General features: G+C 43.9%; 1 protein-coding gene across 1 annotated transcript; it reads left to right on the top strand.

Annotated features, from left to right (window-relative positions):
• The first annotated feature begins 1,359 nt into the window (after window positions 1-1,359).
• Window positions 1,360-21,737, top strand: crip1 (cysteine-rich protein 1). Its single transcript, XM_078562893.1, has 5 exons — window positions 1,360-2,989; window positions 14,713-14,807; window positions 14,909-14,966; window positions 16,296-16,343; window positions 21,251-21,737. The coding sequence occupies exons 1-4, from the start codon at window positions 2,950-2,952 to the stop codon at window positions 16,334-16,336; spliced, it is 234 nt and encodes a 77-aa protein (XP_078419019.1). The 5' UTR covers window positions 1,360-2,949; the 3' UTR covers window positions 16,337-16,343; window positions 21,251-21,737.
• Window positions 21,738-22,808: the final 1,071 nt, after the last annotated feature.

The raw sequence follows: 22,808 nt of genomic DNA, 5'->3' as shown, positions 1-22,808 counted from the left end.
CCCCATACCAAAAATCGAAGACATGTATTCCAAGCTGGCAGGTGGAACTGCCTACACGAAGTCTGAAATGAGTCATGCTTATCAGCAATTAGAGTTAGAGAAGGCCTGCCAGGAATTTGTCACAATTAATACCCACAAAGGGTTGTACCAGCACACTCGATTACCATTCGGCATCTCCTCAGCTTATGCCATCTTCCAGAGAACAATGGAAAGTTTACTGCAGGGACTGCCCTACATTGTAGTTTATTTAGATGATGTCTGGTGACAGGACTCACAGAAAAAGAGCATTTGGCGAACTTAGAAGTTGTCTTAAAATGTTTCTTGCAGGCTGGGGTGCATTTTAAAAAAAGTGCATGTTCCAAGTGAGGGAGGTAATCTATTTGGATCACTGGGTAGATTCACAGGGCCTCCACCAGGTTGAGGAAAAGGTGAGAGCCGTAAGAGAGGCACCTGTGCAAAAGAACACCTCCGAGCTCAAATCATTCTTCGGAATGATCAATTATTATGGGTGGTTCTTACCCAATTTGTCTACAGAACTGGCACCCCAGCATTCTCTACTCAAGAAGAACTAACGTTGGTCTTGGGAGGCACCTCGGAAATAAGCTTTCACTAAGGTGAAACAATTGTTGCACTCATCCAACCTATTAGTAGATGTTGACCAGAGGAAAGAATTGGTGTTGACATGTGATGCATCCCCCTACAGAGCGGGAGCAGTGCTCTCTCATCGGATAGACAATGGCACAAAATGGCCTGTAGGATATGTGTCAAGAATGCTCACCTCAGCAGAAAAGGGATACTCACAGACAGAAAAAGACCTGTCAATCATCTTTGGTGTCAAGAAATTTCACCAGTACATGGCTGTCATTTTACCATTGTTTCTGACCACAAACCATTACTAGGATTGTTCAGTGAGGACAAGGCTATACCTCCCATAGCCTCGGCAAGAATACAATGCTGGGCCCTGATCCTGGCAGCATTCAAGTATACATTGTACATAGGCCTGGAAATCAAATTGCAAATGCCAATGCACTGAGTTGTTTGCCTTTACAAGAAAATGATGAAGATGTCCCAGTTCCACAAGAACTCGTGTTATTGTTAAATTTCATAGATTCATCATCAGTATGTGCTAGACAGATCAAAGACTGGTCAAGTAGGGACCCAGTCCTTTCTCAAGCATGAAAACAAGTGCTTCATGGTTGGTGTCATGACTCACTGGGGATAGTGCGCTGTAATATCAAGCCCCACTGTTCCCCAAGTCGCGAAAAATGTGAAAAGTTTGACTAAACCACCAGATTGCCCCAATTCTACCTAACTGTTTAATATAGGTTAACAGAATACAAGCACCAGGTTTGTAAACTTAATAAGTAAATAACTGTTTATTGAACAAATTGTCTCTAACTACAGGCAAAAGAAAGAAATATGAACTGCTAACTTCTAACTCAATTACTTAAATTCTACACCCTCCTTAAATCCCTACACACACACAAACACACAGGTGGGATAAAACAGTTCAATAGCACCAATTCCAGAGCAGGGATGGGTTGATTTTGATCAATGTCTTCCAAATTCCTTTCAGTTTTTGTTGATGACACGAGCTGGTCTTCCAGCACTTTCAGTATTTAGTTCACTGGTCGAGAGCTTGCTTTTCAATGTCTTTAACAGTGGTTTTCCCCTTTTCCTTTTGACAGGGGTTTCCCCAGAGAGAGAGCAGGTTATGGAGATAGGAGGAAGAGAGATTTTAGATGTTTTCTCTTTGCAGGCCAGGAGCTTTCTGCTGCTGTGGAATTACTGGAATCTTCCACGCACAGGAGAAAGAGGTTTAAGGTCTTGTTCCTTTCAGGCATACTGCACTGCTCTCACACAAAACCTGGTCACTTGGTCAGGGGCCAATTAAAATGCTGTTGGCAGGCAGCTCCCTTGGCCCAGGACTCCTTTCCGGGCACCATCCTGTCTTTCATGGCACACTCTGTTCCAGGACTGCAACATTGTATATATCTCTCATCCTGCTCCAGTGGACATGTCTTTCAACCTGCAGCCATTGTAATTCTAATCCACAGTCCAACAAAAAATAAAAAGATATGTTCTTTACAGTTCGTCACAAGAACCTGTATCAGACGAAATGAAACCATACTTTAACAGAAGACATGAAATAACTGGTCAGGATGGTATTTTATTGTGGGGAGCACAAGTGATAGTTCCTCCAAAGGGAAGAAAGCCATTGTTAATTGAACTACACAGTGCATATCTAGGAATATCCGAATGAAGACCACAGCATGCAGCTATCTGTGGTGGCCTGGGATTGATGGTGAAATAGAAAGCTTAGTGAAGAATTGTGCGCAATGTCAGCAATTGCACGAGTTTCCTTCAACAGCTCTGTTACACCCTTGGGAGGGGCCAGGAAGGCCATGGGTGCAGTTAAACATCAACTATGTGAAACCTTTCATGGGAACAATGTTTCTGCTCATTGTCATGCCTACTCAAAGCAGATGGATATATATGAGGTGAAGTCACCAATGTCTTCTGCTACAATTGAGAAGCTACGTCAAAGTTTTGAATGTGTTCCACCTAAAAAGTGTCTGCAGAACTACTCTATCTAAAGTACCAACTCGGTCACCCCACAACTAGTGTGCAATTGGGACTCAAAAGTCACAACAATTAGCAATGTGAAAACAGTGTTTAATCTGATAAAGAGCTTCAAGTATTCTGTTATTTTCCGGTGTGTTTCCCTGCATTAATCATTTCTTCCTTCTATGTAGCAGTGTCTCGGCAGTGGTTACACTTTACAATCCTACTTGCACCGGTTGAGGGTTCCGTGTGCAATTGGTTGGCCCATTCTCCCTCCTCCCTGTGCAAAGCTCCTCCCGCAGAAATATATAAACTGACTTGTGTCAGCGAGGGCCAGAGAGAGTGTGAATTGCAGGCATCGGACAAGTGAATCCCGGATCAAACATGCCCAAGTGTCCGAAGTGTGCTAAAGAGGTGTACTTTGGTGAGCAATCTTGTTTTCACTATAGAACTGCAGCGTTTTCAACAGAATATTATTACTTTCTGAAACTTAAAAATGAGTCGCGTCTTTTTTTCTGAAGTGTAAATTTATTACTTCCTGAAACTTGTTAAAGACAAATTCTCTGTTTAAGGCACAGGTGATGTTCCATCTCTCCAAGTGATCTCTTTCTCTGCCGTAAACCTTCTATGATTTGATCGCTGGTTAAATAATACAGAAAGTGCTTCTGTATCATTGTCCTGTTACAGTTCCTTCCGAATTTCCAGCAGAGATTCTTGATTTTACAACGTCTTGGTCCGTGGTGTCAATCGATATTTCTCGTTTAGTGGGGATGGGATGTTGACTCATGTTTCTGGACGTTCAACTCTCTTTCCTCAGCCGTTAGATATCGTTAGAACTTTATCTGATAAAATCTGCTCTTAATCGGGTTGTTTACAGGATGTGGCACCTAGCTTCCTTTGTGAGGCTGAATGTGAAAGCTGGGGAGTTTTCAGTTAGAGCTGCAGATTCTCCTATCTGTAAGCAGTCAAGGTGCAGATGCAAAAGAGCCGGGCGGTGTAATAGCGCCCTCTTGTAGCCATTCGTGTATAACTAAAACAAAAATAAAAACACCTGGAAAAACTCAGCAGGTCTGGCAGCATCTGCGGAGAGGGACACAGTTAACGTTTCGAGTCCATATGACTCTTCAACAGAACTAAGTAAAAATAGAAAAGAGGTGAAATATAATCTGGTTTAAGGGGGGGTGGGACAAGTAGAGCTGGATAGAGGGCCAGTGATAGGTGGAGATAGCCAAAAGATGTCATAGACAAAAGAACAAAGAGGTGTTGAGGGTGGTGATATTATCTAAGGAATGTGCTAATTAAGGGTAGAAAGCAGGACAAGCAAGGTACAGATAGCTCTAGTGGGGGTGAAGGGAAGGGAAGGGATCAAAATAGGCTAAAAGGTAGAGATAAAACAATGAATCTATACATTTAAAAATAATGGAAATAGGTAGGAAAAGAAAAATCTATATAAATTATTGGGAAAAAGGAGGGGGGGGGGATCGGAAAGGGGGTGGGGATGGAGGAGAGAGTTCATGATCTAAAATTGTTGAACTCAATATTCAGTCCGGAAGGCTGTAAAGTGCCTAGTCGGAAGATGAGGTGCTGTTCCTCCAGTTTGCCTTGAGCTTCACTGGAACAATGCAGCAGGCCAAGGACAGACATGTGGGCATGAGAGCAGGGTGGAGTGTTGAAATGGCAAGCGACAGGGAGGTCTGGGTGATGCTTGCGGACAGACCGAAGGTGTTCTGCAAAGCGGTCACCCAGTCTGCGTTTGGTCTCTCCAATGTAGAGGAAACCGCATTGGGAGTAACGAATGCAGTAGACTAAATTGAGGGAAGTGCAAGTGAAATGCTGCTTCACTTGAAAGGAGTGTTTGGGCCCTTGGACGGTGAGAAGAGGGGAAGTAAAGGGGCAGGTGTTGCACCTTCTGTGGTTGCATGGGAAGGTGCCTTGGGAGGGGGTTGAGGTGTAGGGGGTGATGGAGGAGTGGACCAGGGTGTCCCAGAGGGAACGATCCCTGCGGAATGCCGCCAGGAGGGGTGAAGAGAAGATGTGTTTGGTGGTGGCATCATGCTGGAGTTGGCGGAAATGGTGGAGGATGATCCTTTGAATGCGAAGGCTGGTGGGGTGATAAGTGAGGACGAGGGGGATCTCCCGCGCATCCGCCCTCACACCTTCCTCCCCCTCCCAGAACCATGATAGGGTCCCCCTTGTCCTCACTTATCACCCCACCAGCCTCCGCATTCAAAGGATCATCCTCTGCCATTTCCGCCAACTCCAGCATTATCCACACCCCCGTTCTGATCCCCCCCTTTTTTTCCCCAATAATTTATATAGATTTTTCTTTTCCCACCTATTTCCATTATTTTTAAATGTATTTCCATCCATTGTTTTATCTCTACCTTTTAGCCTATTTCGATCCCTTCCCTTCACCCCACCCCACCCCCACTAGGACTATCTGTACCTTGCTTGTCCTGCTTTCTACTCTTAATTAGCACATTCCTTAGATAATATTACCACCTTCAACACCTCTTTGTCCTTTGTCTATGACATCTTTTGGCTATCTCCACCCATCACTGGTCCTCTATCCAGTTCTACCTGTTCCACTCCCCACCCCCCTTGAACCAGCTTATATTTCACCTCTTTTCTATTTTTACTTAGTTCTGTTGAAGAGTCATACGGACTCGAAACGTTAACTGTGTTCCCCTCCGCAGATGCTGCCAGACCTGCTGAGTTTTTCCAGGTATTTTTATTTTTGTTTTGGATTTCCAGCATCCGCAGTTTTTTGCTTTTATCTTCGTGTATTACTAAAGATGTCGGCAGGTTCAAATGAATGGGTGGTGATGAATAAGCTGGCCTTAATGCTGATACTCATTTGACGCCTTGATTATCCTGAACAGACCCAAGCCTACCTCTCTCTATCTCAGTCTGACTAGACCAGTCTGCTGATTATTTTCAGATACTTTAATCCAACTCAGTCAATTGGCATGATTTGGGACCCCTATCTGTGTAACCTCCTCCAGCCCTAAAATCCTCAGCTGTCTGCTCTCTTCCAATTCTGATCCCTTGCACGTCCCCAATTTTAATTGCTTGACCATTGGCTGCCCTGAGCTCTGCAATTCCCTAAACCTCTCCTACGCTCTACCTCACTTTCTGCCTTTAAGATGCTCCTTAAAACCCACCTCTTTGGTCAAGCTTTTGCCATCTGATGTAATATCTCCTTAAGTCACTTAGCCTCATTTTTTTTTGTCTGATTATCCTCCTATGAAACTCCTTTGGATATTTTACTATGTTAATGACACTGTGCAATTTGTTGAGATGGGCTAGTGTTACAATGCTGAGAGGGACCATTGACATTGAAAGAAGAAATCCGAACACTCTGCAATTAACTGACTGAACCATGCCACAAGATTTCACGTCTTGTGAAACTAAAACAAACTGTATGTCAAAAAGAATCAAACAAAGTAAGCACTTTTAGTTTAATGCTAACTTCCATGCTCCCCAGTGTCAGATTGGGGGCGCCCCAAAGATGCACCGGGGAATCCCTCTCAGAAGGTCCCCAGGTAAGGGTTTGCATAGCAGTTGCCCAGAAGTGCCCACTTCCTCTGGACAATTGCCCTACACTAGGAACCATCTAAAAGTGTGATTTAAATCGCAAACTTCAGATCCCCCAACAGGGCTAGACCAATAGTTACCCAGAAAAAGTTAGAATAATTAAAACCTCTTCTAACTTCTGGGTAACTATTGTAAAGACCCAGACTGAGTTTCCCCCCTCCCCCACACAAGGGCTCCCCATGGGAAACCCCCACACCCCCAACTCCCCAGAGAACTACTCCCACCTGCATGGGATTCCACACCCCCTCCCCCCAGGACTGACTGTCACATTGACACCAGCCCGAGGCCCGAACACCCCTCTGATGACCTGACCTGACCCTCACCCCCGAACCGACCCTAACCCGCCATACCCGACCTGACTCCCTACCCTCAGGACCAGAACCACACAGCCCAAGCCCACTCCCGAGGTCCGACACCCATCTGTGGTCCAGCACTGAAGTTGAAACCCCCCCACCCCCTCCCACTGATGTCTGACCCCACCCCCCCACCGAGGACCAACTTGAGGTCTGACCCCCACCCCCCAACAAGGTCTGACCACCCCGCCACGAGATCTGACCACCCCCCCCCGCCAAGAGGTCCAGCCCTCACCAACAAGGTCCACCCCCCCCCAACAAGCTTCCCCCGCAAAGAGGTATTACTCCCCCCCCCCCCACCCCACACCCCGCCCCGAGGTCCGACCTACCCCCAAACGAGGTCCGACCTCCCCCCCCCCTCCACAAACAAGGTCCTACAACGCTGAGGTCCGACCTCCCGCAACCAAGTCTGAACCGCCCCCCACTGACCTCCGACTACACCCCAGACCTTCAACTCCTCCCCGACTTCAGATTCCCCCAAATCCTATCTACTTACCTTAGACATTTATCTTCTCCCTGGCCTGTCAAGGAGCTTTAAGTTTCAATGGGAATTTTAATTTGCCTGTGTTATGGCAGCTAGTACTGTAAAAAAGAGGGTGTGTCCTCCTTCACTTTGACGGAGCTGGACTTTGACACTGGGCCTCAGTCAAACTGAGCTGCTTGGACCTCACCCAGCCTGAATCAGAAGGTCAGGTGAGAAAAAAAAACACATAAGTAATTCTGATATCCTTTGTGTGAAGAAGTGTTTCCTAATTTCACTTCTGAAAGATCTGATTCTAATTTTTTAAGACTTCTAAGCTTTAAACTTTTTACTTCCCCTACGAGTTCCCTTATCTTACAAAATTTTCAAGGTTTATTCACTTTTCTCAGTGACCAAACCAAAGGTACATCACAGCTCTCCAGAATTTATTCTGATTTCTCTTTGATGTTCAAGCTGTTCATCAAGGTGCAGGATTTCATTGGGGTCCTTCCATTAATTCTTGGCTCAGCAACCCTCCAATTTCTTTACTAACCTCACAGCTCTGGATTCCACAGTGCCAGCACGGGCCTCCCTGCAACTCATGCACAGTGGCTTAAAACATCAAAAAGCTCCTTTGGTTTCCAATAGCCCACTGTTATGGTTTCAAGCTGCAACCAAGTCGAATACTTCCAGAGCTCCAACTGTAACTAACTGCCTTTCATTGAGAGAATTACTGTAGACTTTTTCCTTTTGCTTCCAGCTAAGCAAATGTTCCAGTCGTTTTTCCCCTTACCAACTTTGTCTCATACTGAATACCAGCTCCCAATCGCAGGCAGTTACTCTAATCATGGTTTTATATCAGTTTGTTGTTACCGCTCCGATTTTCAATACTATCTCTAGAAATGAACCCTGTGCTTGGTTTGGAACACAGGAATAGAATGAGGCCATTTAGCCCTTTGAGCCTGTTCTTCCATTCAATGAGATCATGGCTGATCCATGACCTAACTCCATATACCCAAATTTGTCCCATAACCCTTTATACCTTTTGGATAACAAAACTTAATCAATCTCAGAGTTAAAATAAACAATTGTCATTTGCGGAAGAGAGTTCTGCCATCCTTTGTGTGTAAAAGTGTTTCCTAATCTCACTTCTGAAAGATCTGGTTCTAATTTTTAGACAATGTCCCTCAATCCTGGACTCCCCAACTAGTGGAAATAGAATAGACAGAAAAAAACTATCTATTCCCTGTAATATCTTGAAAATTTGGATCAAATTACTCCTTAATCTTCTAAATTCCAGGGAATGCAACCCTACTTTGTGTAATCATGCCTCGTAATTGACCGTTGGGATCCAGGTATCATTTTGTTAAACCTATACTGCAGTCTCTCCAGGACCGACACAGTACTACAGGTGTGAACTAAGCAGGGCTTTGTATGGTTGAAGTATAACTTCTACCTACTTGAATTCTCATTTTTCTATATAAAAGCCAGCATTACATTATCCTTTTTGAATGGGCCACACCCTCCTGGTCTCCAGATTGTCAGAGACCAGACATGCAATTGAAGATGCACATTTGGACCCCTTGGAAGTCCTGATGTGCAGGCCTACTTGCGACCATAAGGCCATAAGACGTAGGAGCAGAAGTAGGCCATTCGGCCTATTAAGTCTGCTCTGCCACTCAATGAGATCATGGCTGATCTGATAATCCTCAACTCCACTTTCTTGCCTTCTTCCCATAACCCTTGATTCCCTTACTGATTAAAAATCTATCTATCTCAGCCTTAATGACCCAACCTCTACAACCCTCTGCGGCAAAGGATTCCACAGATTGACTGCTCTTTGAGAGAAGAAATCCTTCTTCATCTCTGCTTTAAATGGACGTTCCATTACTCTGAGATTATGCCTTCTGGTCCTAGACTCTCCCACAAGGGGAAACAACCTCTCAGTATCTACCCTGTCAAGCCCCCTAAGAATTTTATATGTTTCAATAAGGTCGCCTCTCATTCTTCTAAACTCCAGTGAGTGCAGACGCAACCTCTGCTCATAAGAAAATCACTCCATTCCCGGGATCAACCTAGTAAACCTTCTCTGGACTGCCTCCAATGCCAGTATATCTTTCCTTAGATAAGGGGACCAAAATTGTTCTCAGTATTCTAGGTGTGGTCTAACTAATGCCTTGCATAGTTTTAGCAAGACTTCCCTATTTTTATACTCCATTTCCTTTGAAATAAAGCCAACATTCCATTTGCCTTCCCTATTATCTGTTGAACTTGTATGTTAGCTTTTTTTGGATTCATGCGTAAAGACTCCCAAATCCCTCTGTGCTGCAGCCTTCTGCAGTCTTTCTCCATTTAAATAATATTCAACTCCTCTATTCTTCCTGCCAAAGTGCATAACCTCACATTTTCTCACATTATATCCCATCTGCCAAGTTTTTGCCCACTCACTTAACCTGTCTGTATCCCTCTGTAGACTTCTTGTGTCATCCTCACCACTTGCATTCCCACCTATTTTGTGTCATCCACAAACTTGGAGATAGTTTATTCACTTCCCTCATCTAAGGCATTAATATATATTGTAAATAATTGTGGTCCCAGCACCGATCCCTGCGGCACTCCACTAGTTACAGGTTGCCATCCCAAAGATGCCCTCCTTATCCCAACTCTCTGTCTTCTATTAGTTAGCCAACCATGCTAATTTATCCATGCTAATATACTACCCCCAACACCATCTTATTAAGTAGTCTTATGTGCGGTACCTTATCTTTTGGAAACTGACTTTTGGAAATCCAAATATACTACATCTACTGGTTCCCCTTTATCTATTCTGCTTGTTACCTCCTCAAAGAATTCTAAAAAAATTGTTAAGCATGATTTCCCCTTCATGAAGCCATGCTGACTCTGCTTGATTAGATTATGTATTTCTAAATGCTCTGCTAGTACACCCTTTATAATAGACTCCAGCATTTTCCCAATGACAGATGTTAAGCCAACTGGCCTATAGTTACCTGTTTTTTGTCTCCCTCCCTTTTTGAATAAGAGTGTTACATTGGCCATTCTCCAATCCTCTGGGACTTTTCCAGGATCTAAGGATTCTTGGAAGATTACTACCAGTGCATCCACTATCTCTGTAGCTACTTCCTTTAATATCCTAGGAGGCAACTCATCAGGTCCAGATGTCTTATTGGCCTTTAGCCCCGTTAGTTTCCCTAGTTCTTTTTCTCTAGTGATAGTTATTGTATTTATTTCATCCCCCATTTTTTCCCCTTGATTATTTAGTATTTTTGGAATGCTATTAGTATCTTCTACCGTGAAGACTGAAGTAAATATTTATTCAACTCCTCTGCCATTTCCTGGTTCCCCATTATTATTTCTCCAGCCTCATTCTCTAAGGGGCCTATGTTCACTTTGGTCTCTCTCTTCCTTTTTATATACTTAAAGAAGCTCTCACTGTTTGTTTTTATACTACTTGCAAGTTTAAAAGCAAAGTTTATTTTCTCCCTCTTTTTCTTTGGTCATCTTTTGTTGGTTTTTAAAACTTTCCCAATCTTTTAGCTTACACTAATCTTTGCCACATTATATGTTTTTTCTTTCAATTTGATACTGTCCTTAACTTCCTTGGTTAACCATGATTGGTTTATCTCCTTCCTCAAATCCTTTTTCTTCACTGGGACATATCTTTGTTGAGAGTCATGAGCTATTTTCTTAAACGTCTGCCATTGTTCATCAACCATCTTTTCTGCTAAACTGCTTTCCCAGTCCGTTCCAGGCAACTCTGCCCTCAATCCATTGTAATTACCCTTATTTAAGTTTGGTGTTTCTGACCCAAGTTTCTCACTTTCAAACTGAATGCTAAATTCTACCATATTATGGTCACTGTTTCCTAGGGGATCCTTTACTCTGAGATCATTTATTAAATCTGCCTCATTACAAATTACCAGATCCAAAATAGCCTGATCTCTGGTTGGATTCACAACATATTGTTCTAAGAAACTGTCCCGAATACACTCTGAATTCTTGCTCATGTCTACCTCTGCCAATTTGACTTTCCCAATCTACATGAAGATTAAAGTTACCCATGATTAATGTACTGCCTTTTTTACATGCCCTCATTATCTCCTCATTTATTCTCTGTCCTACAGTATAGCTACTGTCAGGGAGGACTATAGACTACTGCCACCAGTGTCGTCTTCCCCTTGTTATTTCTTACCTCCACCCATATGGATTCTACATCTTCCGATCCAAGATCCTTTCTTGCTATCGTATTTATTCCATCTCATACTGACAAAGCTACTCCACCACCCTTTCCTTCCTACCTGTCCTTTCGAAAAGTCACACACCCGTGAATATTTATTTCCTAGCTTTGATTGCCTTGTAACCATGTCTCCGTAATGGCTATAAGATCATACCCATTAACCTCTATTTGTGCTATTAATTCATTTATTTTGTTCTGAATACTATGTGCATTTAAGTAAAGAGCCATTAATTTTGCCTTTTACCCTTTTGACCCTATTTGCTGCTTTTTTGTATGTTTGTACACTCTGTCCTTTCTTGTCACACTCTGGGTATCATTACCTAAATAGCTGCCCTGCAAGGCTGCCATATCCTTTTGCTTTGTAAACCTACGTATCCCCTTTCCAGAACCCTCCCCCCACCCCCCCCAATCCCCCCTCTTGGATCGGAAGATGTAGAATCCATATGGGTGGAGGTAAGAAATAACAAGGGGAAGACAACACTGGTGGCAGTAGTCTATAGTCCCCCTGACAGTAGCTATACTGTAGGACAGAGAATAAATCAGGAGATAATAAGGGCATGTAAAGCCCTCTCTACAGTCCTAGTTATTCAATTTGCCAGGACTCTGGTCCCAGCACGGTTCAAGTGAAGCCCATCCCACGGAATAGCTCCCTTCTACCCCAGCACTGGTGCCAGTGCCCCATGAACTGAAACCCATTCCTCCCACATCAATTTCTGAGCCACACATTTAACTCCTTGACTTTTTTTACCCTATGCCAGTTTGCCCGTGGCTCAGGCAGCAATCCCGAGATTATTACTTTGGAGGTTCTGCTTTTTAATTTAGCTCCTAACTGTTCAAATTCTTTCAGCAGAACCTTCTTTCTTATCCTATCAATGTCATTGGTACCAACATAGACGACGACAACTGGATCCCTCCCCTCCCACTCCAAGTTCCTCTCTAGCCCTGAGGAGATGTTCTTTACCCTGGCACCGGGCAAGCAACACAGCCTTCAGGACTCACGCTCAAGGCTGCAGACAACAGTATATATCTCCCTAATTATACTGCCCCCTACCACAGCTACATTCCTATTTCCTCGCCCCATTTGAATGGCTCCCTGTACCACGGTACCATGGTCAGTTCACTCATCATCCCTGCAGTCCCCTCTCTCATCCACACAGCTTTCAAGAACCTTGTAACTGTTGGACAATTGCAGGGGCCGAGGATCCTCAAACGCTACCCCTGGGTCCCCTAACCTGCCTTACCTGAAGTCACATTCTCCTGTCCCTGATCACAGACCAAATTTGAATTGCCTAATCTGAGAGGCGTGACTGCCTCCTGGAACAAAGTGTCCAGGTAACTTTCCCCCTCCCTGATGTGGCGCAATGTCTGCAGCTCGAATTCCAGCTCCTTAACTTGGATCCGAAGTTCCTCGAGCTGCAAACACCGGTACAGATGTGTTCGCTGTGGATCACCTTGGTGTCCAGCAGCTCCCATTTGCTGCAGCAGCAACACATCACCCATCCTGCCATTGCTATCGTGTTTTATTCAATTTATGTATTAATTACTCTAGTATCCCCACTCTTTACACGTTTTATTATAATTATTTTTTTATACACATCTGTATCGATCTTACACTTAACAAGCTATCTTTAAGGAAAAGAGAAAAAAAAGTCTAGAGATCTAAACACAAACTAAAGATCTTACTTTTACTTTAAAGACTAGAAATACTCACCAATCAGCTGCTCTCTGCGCTCTTTTCCCTCTTGCACTCTTTAATGGTCTCACACTCCTCTCTCACTGTAAATGACCACGCTGTTTCTCTCTCACTCTCTCGCTGTAAATGACCACACTGTTTCTCTCACACTCGCTTCCTGTAAATGACCATGCTGTTTCTCTCACTCTCTCGCTGTAAATGGAATTTCCTGTGAAGTTTAAACTTCCCGGGACCCCCTGTGAATGTCTCCAACTCTGAGCTACAGTCGGAGAGTTCGGACAATGCCATGGTACATATCTGATTAGTTACCCAGGAAATGTTAGACAAATTAAAACCTGGTCAAATACCTGGGTAACTACACAACTCCGCCCTCCCCGCCCTTGATCACCCAAATACCCCCAACCACCTGACTATACTCTGACCACCTGACTACCCCACCGTCCTGACCTCACTATCTCCGATCGCCTCATTCAACTCTGAACCGACTACCCACTGACCACCCAACTATCCCCTACCTGACCCGACGACCCCACAACTACCCGACAGCCTCCGATCCAACAACCACCCACTCAACCATCCACCCACTAACATTCAAAGGCTGGACCTTTAAACTCACCATTTGACAGCTAGTGCTGTAAAATGGGGACATGTCCTGTCATCCCCCGACTCTACTCCACGCCATCGGATTTTCCCGAAGGACGCTGCACTGCGCATTTCTGTGAAAGCCGGGAAGGTCCTGGCAGAAATGCACAGCAGCATCAAGTCAGGAGAGCCTTAGAGCCTAGCGACAGTCCGCTCATCATTACCGCTGCTTGGATGATTCGGGCCATTATTTTCTGTTCCTCTTCATGACATTTTAATGATCTATGCACCTGGATCTCCAAGTCTCTTTGGGCCTCCACTGTTTCTAGCTTTTTACCATTTAGAAAGTGCCCTGTTCTATCCTTTTTAGGTCCAAAGTGGATGGCCTCACATTTGCCTACAGTAAAATTAATTTGCCATTTTTTTGCTGATCCACTTAGTCTATCAATATCTCTTGCATTTTTATAGCCTTGTTAACCTGTATCACTGTGTTTAATGTTTTGTGAATCTGTGTCTCCAGATCCCTTTGTTCCTCTATCCTACTTAGACTGTATGTGGCCGTCTTATTCTTCCAACCACTAATGCACTCACATTTGTCTAGATGGAAATTCATTCATTATTCACATGCCCATCTGCAAGTTTATTAATGTCGTCTTGCATTTGTTGCAGTTTTCCTCAGTATTAACTACACACTGCCATTTCTGCTCCTTTCCAATGTCTGGGACAGCCCCTACTACCAGGGTCTGCTCCTGTGGCATTTATGCTTTGAGGGTCATTTTAGCCTAACTCACCAGGCAAGAAACCCACTGGATTTGCATCCTACCCAATATTACTGTCCATAATGGAGAGTGAACGTGTGCAGAGTGTAAAAACTGCTTGGCATCTGACCCCCTGGGTTCCTGATGGCTGGGCTAGGGTGGAATGTGCCTCCTCTGTCTATTCTGATCCTTCTCATTTCCTCACAGCGAGTGGCATCTGTGTGCAAAGCGAAAATGGTCCTTGACCTCTCCTCATGCAAAGGATTTGTTTTTTGAGGACTGTGGCCCTTTCAAACAGAACCACCCAAAAACTCACTAAAGAGCTATGACTGTTGGCCATACTCATGTGTGTAACATTTTAAACTTTGTCCATAAGTTCCTGTTGCAAGGGGCTGTTGTCCAGTTTATTATAGAAGTATTTTTGTCACATTGGATTCTTTTCTTCCCAGCTGAAAAAGTGACATCTCTGGGAAAGGATTGGCACAGAGCCTGCTTGAGGTGTGAAAGATGCAAGAAAACCTTGACACCTGGCTCTTTCTCTGACGTAAGCTGTTTCTTAATTTGTCTCCTCGCCCCAAAAATGTACTGAATTTGTTTCCTTCCCTTTTTAAAAAGAGATCTTTATTTTGTGTCTTCTTGTTGCAGCATGATGGAAAGCCTTACTGTAACAACCCATGCTATGGTGCTCTCTTTGGGCCAAAAGGTGAGACATCTACCGGAGAGTGAAAGTGGGCAGATTGTAAAAACTGCTCAGTTCTGGGCACTGCACCTCAAGGAGAATATACTGGTCTTGGAGGGGGTGCAGCACAGATTCAGCAGAATGATACCAGTGTTAAATGGGTTAAACTATGAGGACAGACTGAATAGACTAGGCTTGTATTCCATCATGAATGGAACATTGAGGGGTTTGAAATGATTTTCAAGGGGGTACGAGGAGAAGCTACTCCCACTGATAGGACTGATAGGAGTGTCCAGAACCAAAGGACGCATAGCCATAAAATTAGAGCTAGGCTATTAATACAGTAAAATCAGGAAAGTTATTCACACAAAGCGTAATGGAAATCTGAAACTCTCTCCTTCAAATGCTTGTGGACAATTAGAGCTTTCAAGGTTGGGATTGAGGAATTGAAAACATCCTCCTGTTCCCAATATTCCTATGGGTTCTTCCAGCCAATCACTGCAGCAGCATCTAGAATAGAGAGGTTGCTGAATGATAATCCAGTGTTGGAGAACCTTGATAGACTTCAGCTACAAAAACAAATAATTTCCCCCAACCCTCACATTTTCTCCCTTCAAGACTCAAATTTCACCCCTATTCCTAAAAAGCTATTCCATGCTCCAACAAATTCAAAAACAGCTCAAACACCAAATACCACTTAAAGATAGAGCTGGAAAGTCTGCCACGGAAGGGAATGTGGAAGGAAGACTCTCATTTCTTGTCACATTTTCAGGATGTCTCACAGCCAGTGAAGCACTTTTGAAGTGTTGTCACTATTGTAATGTAGGAAAAGCAACAGCCAATTTGTGCACAGCAAAATCCCCAAATAGCATTGTGATAATAACCAGATAATGTGTTTTTTTAGTAATGTTGGTTGAGGGATAAATATTAGCTAGGACACAAGGGAAAAGTCCACAGTCTTCCTTGAAATAGTGCCACAGGATCTTAAATTAAAATTCCTTCTGCCCCTCTCAGGGTGTAACATCTTATCCAAAAGACACAGATAGAAGTTCCCATTATAATACAGGGGCCAAGGTCAGAAAAAAATCCATCCTGATCTCAGCAGTGTGACCTAAGCTGATTTTGAACTCATGGTTTTGCAGTTGGCACAACAGAAGCCAGTAGGAAGGATCAGTAGGTGGGTGAAAGCAAATTTTACTCGTAAGTGAGAAGTTGCTCTGTTTTCAGATGCCACCACTGACCACATTTGAACTGTGTTTGCTGGGAATAAAGGAACAAGCTTGGTCAATTCTGGCCTTACTCACTGATTCTTTGTTTGCACTTGTTGCTGACGGCATCTTTCATCTCTTACAGGCTTTGGACGTGGTGGTAATGAAAGCCACGCATATAAGTAAACACAAGGTACAGTATGTGGAGCAATTGTGTTACTCCATATTGCAAATTACTCTGAGTTCCAGTGTTTAATGGGCCCTCTCAGTTTAAAGTACATTACAAAATATACCTTTAAAATGGCACAACACAATATATTCCTGAATAATGCTGTTAAATAAACTACAGGGAAACTACATACTATGCTGTAAGGAAATGCTAAACTATTACAACTGCCTGTAAGCAAATATAATGCTGGAAAGATCTTAAGGAAGAATCTCAAGGCGAGGGTGCAGAGGAGAATGGTATTAGGTGAATGACTTCCATTACATGCAGAGACTGGAGAAGCTGGGATCATCCTTCTTAGAGCAGAAAAGGTTAAAGGGACATTTAATAGGGGTGTTCAAAATCCTGAATGGTTTCGATAGAGTCAGTAGAAAGCAACTGTTTCCAATGGCAGGAGGATCGATAAACAGAGGACACAGATCTAAAATAATTTGCAAAAGAACCCAAGGGTAGAGGAGACAGATTCTTTTATGCAGAGAGTTGCTGTGACCTGGAATGCACTGGGTGGCGGAGACAGATTCAATAATAATTTTCAAAAGATAATGGGCTAAATGCTTGAAGAGAGAAGAAATTTATAAGACGATGAGGAAAGAGCAAACTAATTGGATTGTACTTTCAAAGAGTTGACAGTCATGCTGGGCTATGTTCTTCTGTAAGATTCCTGTATCACAGTAGAACTGCAGTGTGCTGATATCTGAATGTTGGATTCTAATTCAGAAGGATTGCCCTTGTTGTAAAAGGTGGTTTGAGTTCAGTCTAGTATTGAAACCAATGGGTGTGATTCTCTATATAAACTTGTTGAGCCACCAAGCAGGTGGAAGATGGGATTTTAGGTGCCATTATTTGAACCAGTAGATTTTTATGGCCCAACATGCATTGCAAAAATTTTGTGGCCAATTGCTTTGCGCTTTAAGGTTTCTCAATGTAGAATGGAAACCAGTGGAGTAGACAGAGAGCAAAATTATCTCCTGTATTCATCTCACAACATTGGGCCGAACCTCTGGTGGATTGGCAATAGATTTGGATTGACACTCCACCCAAAATTACTTGCCTGGAAAACCAGACAATCGTAGCTCACTTGGCTTTCCAACTCAGGCTGGGCGTGATCTGCGCAGTGCAGCGCATCCCCGGGCCTACAGTCAAGGGCAGCTCAAACACAGGTAAGCAAGCACTAGCTGCCATAAACCAGGTAAGTTTAAAGGTCCAGCCAAGTTTAAAGGTCTTTGACAAGCCAGGGAGAAGTGTATAAGGTAAGTGGGTAGGATTTGGTGGGGCGGGGGGGGGCGGTGGTACGGGAGTTAGGCCTGGGTGGGGTCAGGCCAGAGGTGTGGGGGGAGGGCAGGAGTCAGGCTTCAGGCCTGGTGGGGGGGGATGGGGCGAGGAGAGTTGGGAATCCAGTTTGGGTAGGAGGAGGCCAGGAGTTTGGCCTGGAGGGGTGGGGGGTCGAGTTGGGCCTGGGAGTAGGGGCGGGGAGGAGTCAGGTGTCGGGCCTATGGTGGGGGGAGAACCATAGAAAAGTTGTGGTGCAGAAAGAGGCTGCTTACCCTATCGTGCCTGCACCAGCCTTAAAAGAGAAAAAAGAAGAAACTAGCTGTTCATTTTAACTCAATTTTCTAGCACCTGGTCCGTAGCCTTGCAGGTTACAGCACTTCAGGTGCAGATCCAGGTTCCTTTTAAATGAGTTGAGCATTTCAACCTCAGCCACCAACTTAGGCAGTGAATTCCACCCTCTCAGTGAAATAGATTTTCCTCATGTCTCCTCTAATCCTTCTACCAATCACCTTAAATCTATGGCCCCTGTCTACCCCATCTAGCCCCCTCATAATTTTGTATACCTCAATTAGTTCACCCCTTAGTCTCCAATTCATCCAATTGCCCAGCTTCATTTCCTAAGACTAAATCTAGAATTGCATCACTTCTTGTTGAATGCATTTCAAGAATTTTGTGCCTTTCACACTGTTCATATCCCAATTGTTATTAGGTAGTTGAAGTCCCCAACTGTTACTACCCTATTGTTTTTACACTCAGGAATTTACCTACATATTTGCTCTTCTAACTCCCTTCCACTATTTGGGGGTCGATAGTACACTCCTAGCAGTGTGGCGTTTTTTATTTCTGAGCTCAACCCATATGGCCTCATTTGATGCTTCATTTAGTATATTATCCCTCCTTACAGCTGTGATTGAGGCTTTAACCAATAATGCTACGTAACCAATAATGCTACACCACCACCTTTCCCCCCCTCTCTATCCTACCTGAAAATTCTATATCCAGGAATGTCGAGCTGCCATTTTTGCCCCTCTTTCTGCCAAGTTTCCATTATAGCAATGATATCATGCTGCCATGTGTCTATCTGTGCCCTCCGCTCGTCGGCTTTATTTGCTATACTCCTTGCATTTACATATATACCTTTTAACACTACAAAATTCCCGTGCTGTGCACTTTTTAACCTTTGCTTCTTCTATCTTTCAGAGTCACTCACTAATTCTCCAGCCTCCGTTCCTGCTCTGACTTTGCCCTCAGGTTCCTAGCTCCTGCCAATCTAGTTTAAAACCCATCCAACAGCAGTAGCAAATCTCCCTGCTAGGATACTTTCCCAGTCCTGTTCAGATGTAGACAGTCCGGCTTGTACAAATCTCACCTTCCCCTGAACCAATGCCTCAGAAATCTGATGCTCTCCCTTCTACACCAGCTTTCCAGCCAAGTGTTTAATTGCTCAATTCTCCTATTTCTATATTCAATAGCATGCGGGACTGAGAATAATCCTAAGATTACTGCTTTAGAGGTCCTGCTTTTCAATCTCCTTCCTAGCTCCCTGAAATCTATTTTCAGGACCTCATCCCCTTTCTAAATCATTGGTACCCTCCCCCAGAAGAATGTCCTGCAGCCACTCCACGACATCGTTGACCCTGGCACCAGGGAGGCAACATACCATCCTGGAGTCATGTCTACAGCCACAGAAATGACTGTCTGTCTCCCCAGCTCCCAAATCCCTTATCACTACTGCTCTTCCTTTCTTCTTTCTCCCCTCCTGTACAGCAAAGCTGCCTGTGGTGCCACAAACTTGACTCTGACTACACTCCTCCAAGGAACAAATGCCCTCACCAGTATCCAAAATGGATAGGGAGGGTCTTCAGCAGCTGAAAATTAGAAAAATGTATTTGTTTTAAATAAAGGAGCTCCTTAGATTTAAGTAAGAAACACAAGTAATAGGTAAGTAAAGTTAAGTCAAGGTCAGGTAAAATAAAGTTGTATAAGTAAACCAAAAGTAAAATAAAGTTAACATAAGGGAAGTAAATTGAAGCCATGGCAGGACAGCTCAGTCATTTAGAATGTGTGTCCTGTAATACGTGGGAAGTTGTGGATGCTACTTATGTCTGAGATGACCACATGTGCAGGAAGTGTCACCAGCTGCAGAAACTTGAGCTCTGGATTTCAGAGCTCGAGCAGCGGCTGGAGTCACTGTGGTGTATTTGCGAGGCTGAGAGCTCCATGGATAGCACATTCAGAGAGGTGGTCACACCGTAGCTTAGAAGTTTGGAGGCAGAAAGGGAATGGGTGACCACCAGGCAGTTCAAGAGAACTAGGCAGGTAGTGCACGAGTCCCCTAGTTCGGATGGTTCCCAGTGCAGGGCAATTGCCCATCGGAAGTTTGAACTTCCCAGGCAATTGCCGTGCAATTGTTACCTGGGAACTTTAGCAGGGAGTGTTCCCCAGTGCATCTTTGTAGTCCACCCAAGATACACTGCCCTGGAGCTCGGAAGTTAAGGCCCATTAAGTGCAGCATTCACTTACAAGATAAATAAAGGTTGAGCTAGACAAAATGCAGAAAGATGGAATCATTAAAAGAGTGTAAAAACATGATCATGATCTGCAAGTATTGATGCAAGTGACACGTAATGAAGGATTGGTGTTCAACAGTCTGAAATGTTCCATCAACATGCAGCAGATCAATTTCTTTGGTTCTATTTACTCCAGTGCTGGTATATCCAAGTAAAATAGAGCATATTAAAGATCCTTAAGATCAGGACAATCTTCGAAGATATCTAGTTCTCTTTAATTTCTTGTCCCCATACATTCCCAATTTCGCTCAAGAATTGCTCTCGCTAAGGGAATTGTTGAGAAAGGACGTGCATTTCAGCACTGACATTGCAATTATATGATTGTAGGGAAACAACTACCCTGGAGACAGATCCTTCACAGGAAGGTTTGGGACCCTGCACACTACAAAAAGACAAACCTATTGCATTTGCTTCAAAATCTCTGGTAATGCAGTAAATTAGATGAAGAATACACAGAAATGTAAACTATTCTCTGGGTATTTTTAAATCAGCATTTACATGAGATTTATTAACAATCTTTAAATTGGCCATTCAGGGGTGGTGTCAGGAAGTACTTCTCCACACAAAGGGTAATAGAAATCTGGAGCACTTCCCCACAAAAGGCTTGTTAAGGCTGTGGGTAATTGAAAATTGCAATACTGACTTTGACAAATTTTTCTCAGGGAAGAGTATTAAGGGCTACAAAACCAAAGCGATTAGATCAGCTATGATCTAATTGAATGCTGTAACAAGTTTGAGGGGGTTCATGGCCTCCTTCTGTTCCTACACTCTTGTGTAATTCAATATTAATTTATGTTGATAGATTAATGACATTCAGAAGAGATATCAATGGGAGGGGCCACCCTGCATTCATAACACCACATTACAAACACTACAAAGGTTCATGTCCTGGGTAACTCAGTGTCACAGCAGGAGATGTCCGATGTCATACAACACATGGAAAAGTGATCATTATTTCTAATGTTCCATTGATAAATTGCAGAGAGAAGATAACTATCTATTGAATATAACCAGAGTCTTTTCCTTTTCTAGCTTTTGAGTTTGCAGTGACTGACAACAAGAAGTTGGAGAGGCCACAAGATTGGAAAGCAGAAGCAGAGAAAAGCCTGTTTATGAATTACCAGCCCAGTATAAATGGTTCCTACAATCTGGTGTACAATCCAGCCTTCTCATAATCCACTTCAAGATTTGAGAATGTTTGTTTGTACAGAGTGAACAACCTGCCCCAATATTTACAAATAATTCCTTTAAAGCTAGCAACAGCCACTGATGATGACTCTTGGAGGTTGAATTTCCATGTCGGGGGGAGTGGGAGGGGGAGGGTAATTCCGCTCATCTCCCAAAGAGCCAGGACAAGGCAGGGTTATGTGTTATGTCAGCGGAAATTTGTCTCTCCTTGATCTTCAGGAGTTATCTCTGCATATCCTGATATCATTGTGGAAACACTTGTTTCAAAGTCAGCCTGTAATCAATTTGTCATTTCTTTTCATACAAAAAATAAAGTATGTCGTAAGTGTTATGGGCAGAATCTTCTGGCTTGCGTGCGGGTGGTGGAGCCCACACGCCAGCGCTTAAAATGTCACGCAGCGTCCTGATGTCAGTGCATGGCATCGCAATATTTCGGTCGGCGGGCATGCTATGCAGTGGGACGCGCGCCCACCATTAATTAAAGGCCTCGTTAAGGCCCTTAACTTGCCAATCGTCGACGATTTTGAGGGTCCTGAAAGGCTGGCAAATATAAAAAATAGAACAATAAAAAATTCATTAACATGTCCCCCTCATGTGAAAATGTCACACAAGATGGGACATGTTAATGAAATAAACAAAAACTTTATTAAATGTTTTTAAAACCGCTATCAAATCTCATCCCGCCACTGGATGAGGTTTGTAAAAAAATCACCTACCCGCCTGCCCGTTGGGCCCGTGCACTGAGCCGAAGATGGCATAAGCAGACAATATGGTGAGAAGGCCAAAAATCGGTTTTACAACGTCATGACACCAGTTTGCAAGCGTCTGCTATTTCCTGTCATCGGACATGAGGAAACGCATTGTAATACATCTGCGTATCACTATAATGCCAGCCAACTGGAATCATACCCCATGGCTGGATCATCCAGGCACCTGAGTGGGAAATCATACCAATGCAGAACATGTCTTGACAAGTAAGACATGCAGAAGTCGGGACTTACCATTAGGGTCTTGCTCACATTGCAGACATCTGATGAGCAGAAGATGTTGGAGCCCAACAGCAGCGGGACCCTGGAGAAACATCCATCGCATGCTGGTTGGATTCTCATGGACATGGCTCCACCATGAAGCAGCTCACGGAAGGTGGAAAGTCACGGTTGAGGGTCTGCTCACAACGGATGATCATTGAGGGGATGGGAGAGGAAGGTCTAGGGTTGAGTGGGAGAGAAAGAAGAGTTAGGGGTGAGGTTGGGAGCAGGGGAAAAAGGTGTTGGGGGGGGGGTGAGGTTGGGAGGGGGAATGAAGGTTTTGGGCTGTGAGGGTGGGAAGGAGAATTGAAGGTGACGAGGCTGAGTTTGGGAGGGAGAACAAAGGTGTCGGGGGGTGATTTTGGGAGGAGGAG

Source organism: Cetorhinus maximus, chromosome 18, assembly GCF_964194155.1.
Source record: "Cetorhinus maximus chromosome 18, sCetMax3.hap1.1, whole genome shotgun sequence".
Lineage (NCBI taxonomy): Eukaryota > Metazoa > Chordata > Chondrichthyes > Lamniformes > Cetorhinidae > Cetorhinus > Cetorhinus maximus.
This window is presented reverse-complemented; position numbering and strand designations above follow the sequence as displayed.

Coding starts and splice junctions, on each gene's coding strand:
- crip1 (XM_078562893.1), top strand. CDS start 2,950: ATGCCCAAGTGTCCGAAGTGTGCTAAAGAGGTGTACTTTG. Junction 14,808..14,908: donor CACCTGGCTCTTTCTCTGAC/GTAAGCTGTTTC, acceptor TTCTTGTTGCAG/CATGATGGAAAGCCTTACTG. Junction 14,967..16,295: donor TGCTCTCTTTGGGCCAAAAG/GTGAGACATCTA, acceptor CATCTCTTACAG/GCTTTGGACGTGGTGGTAAT.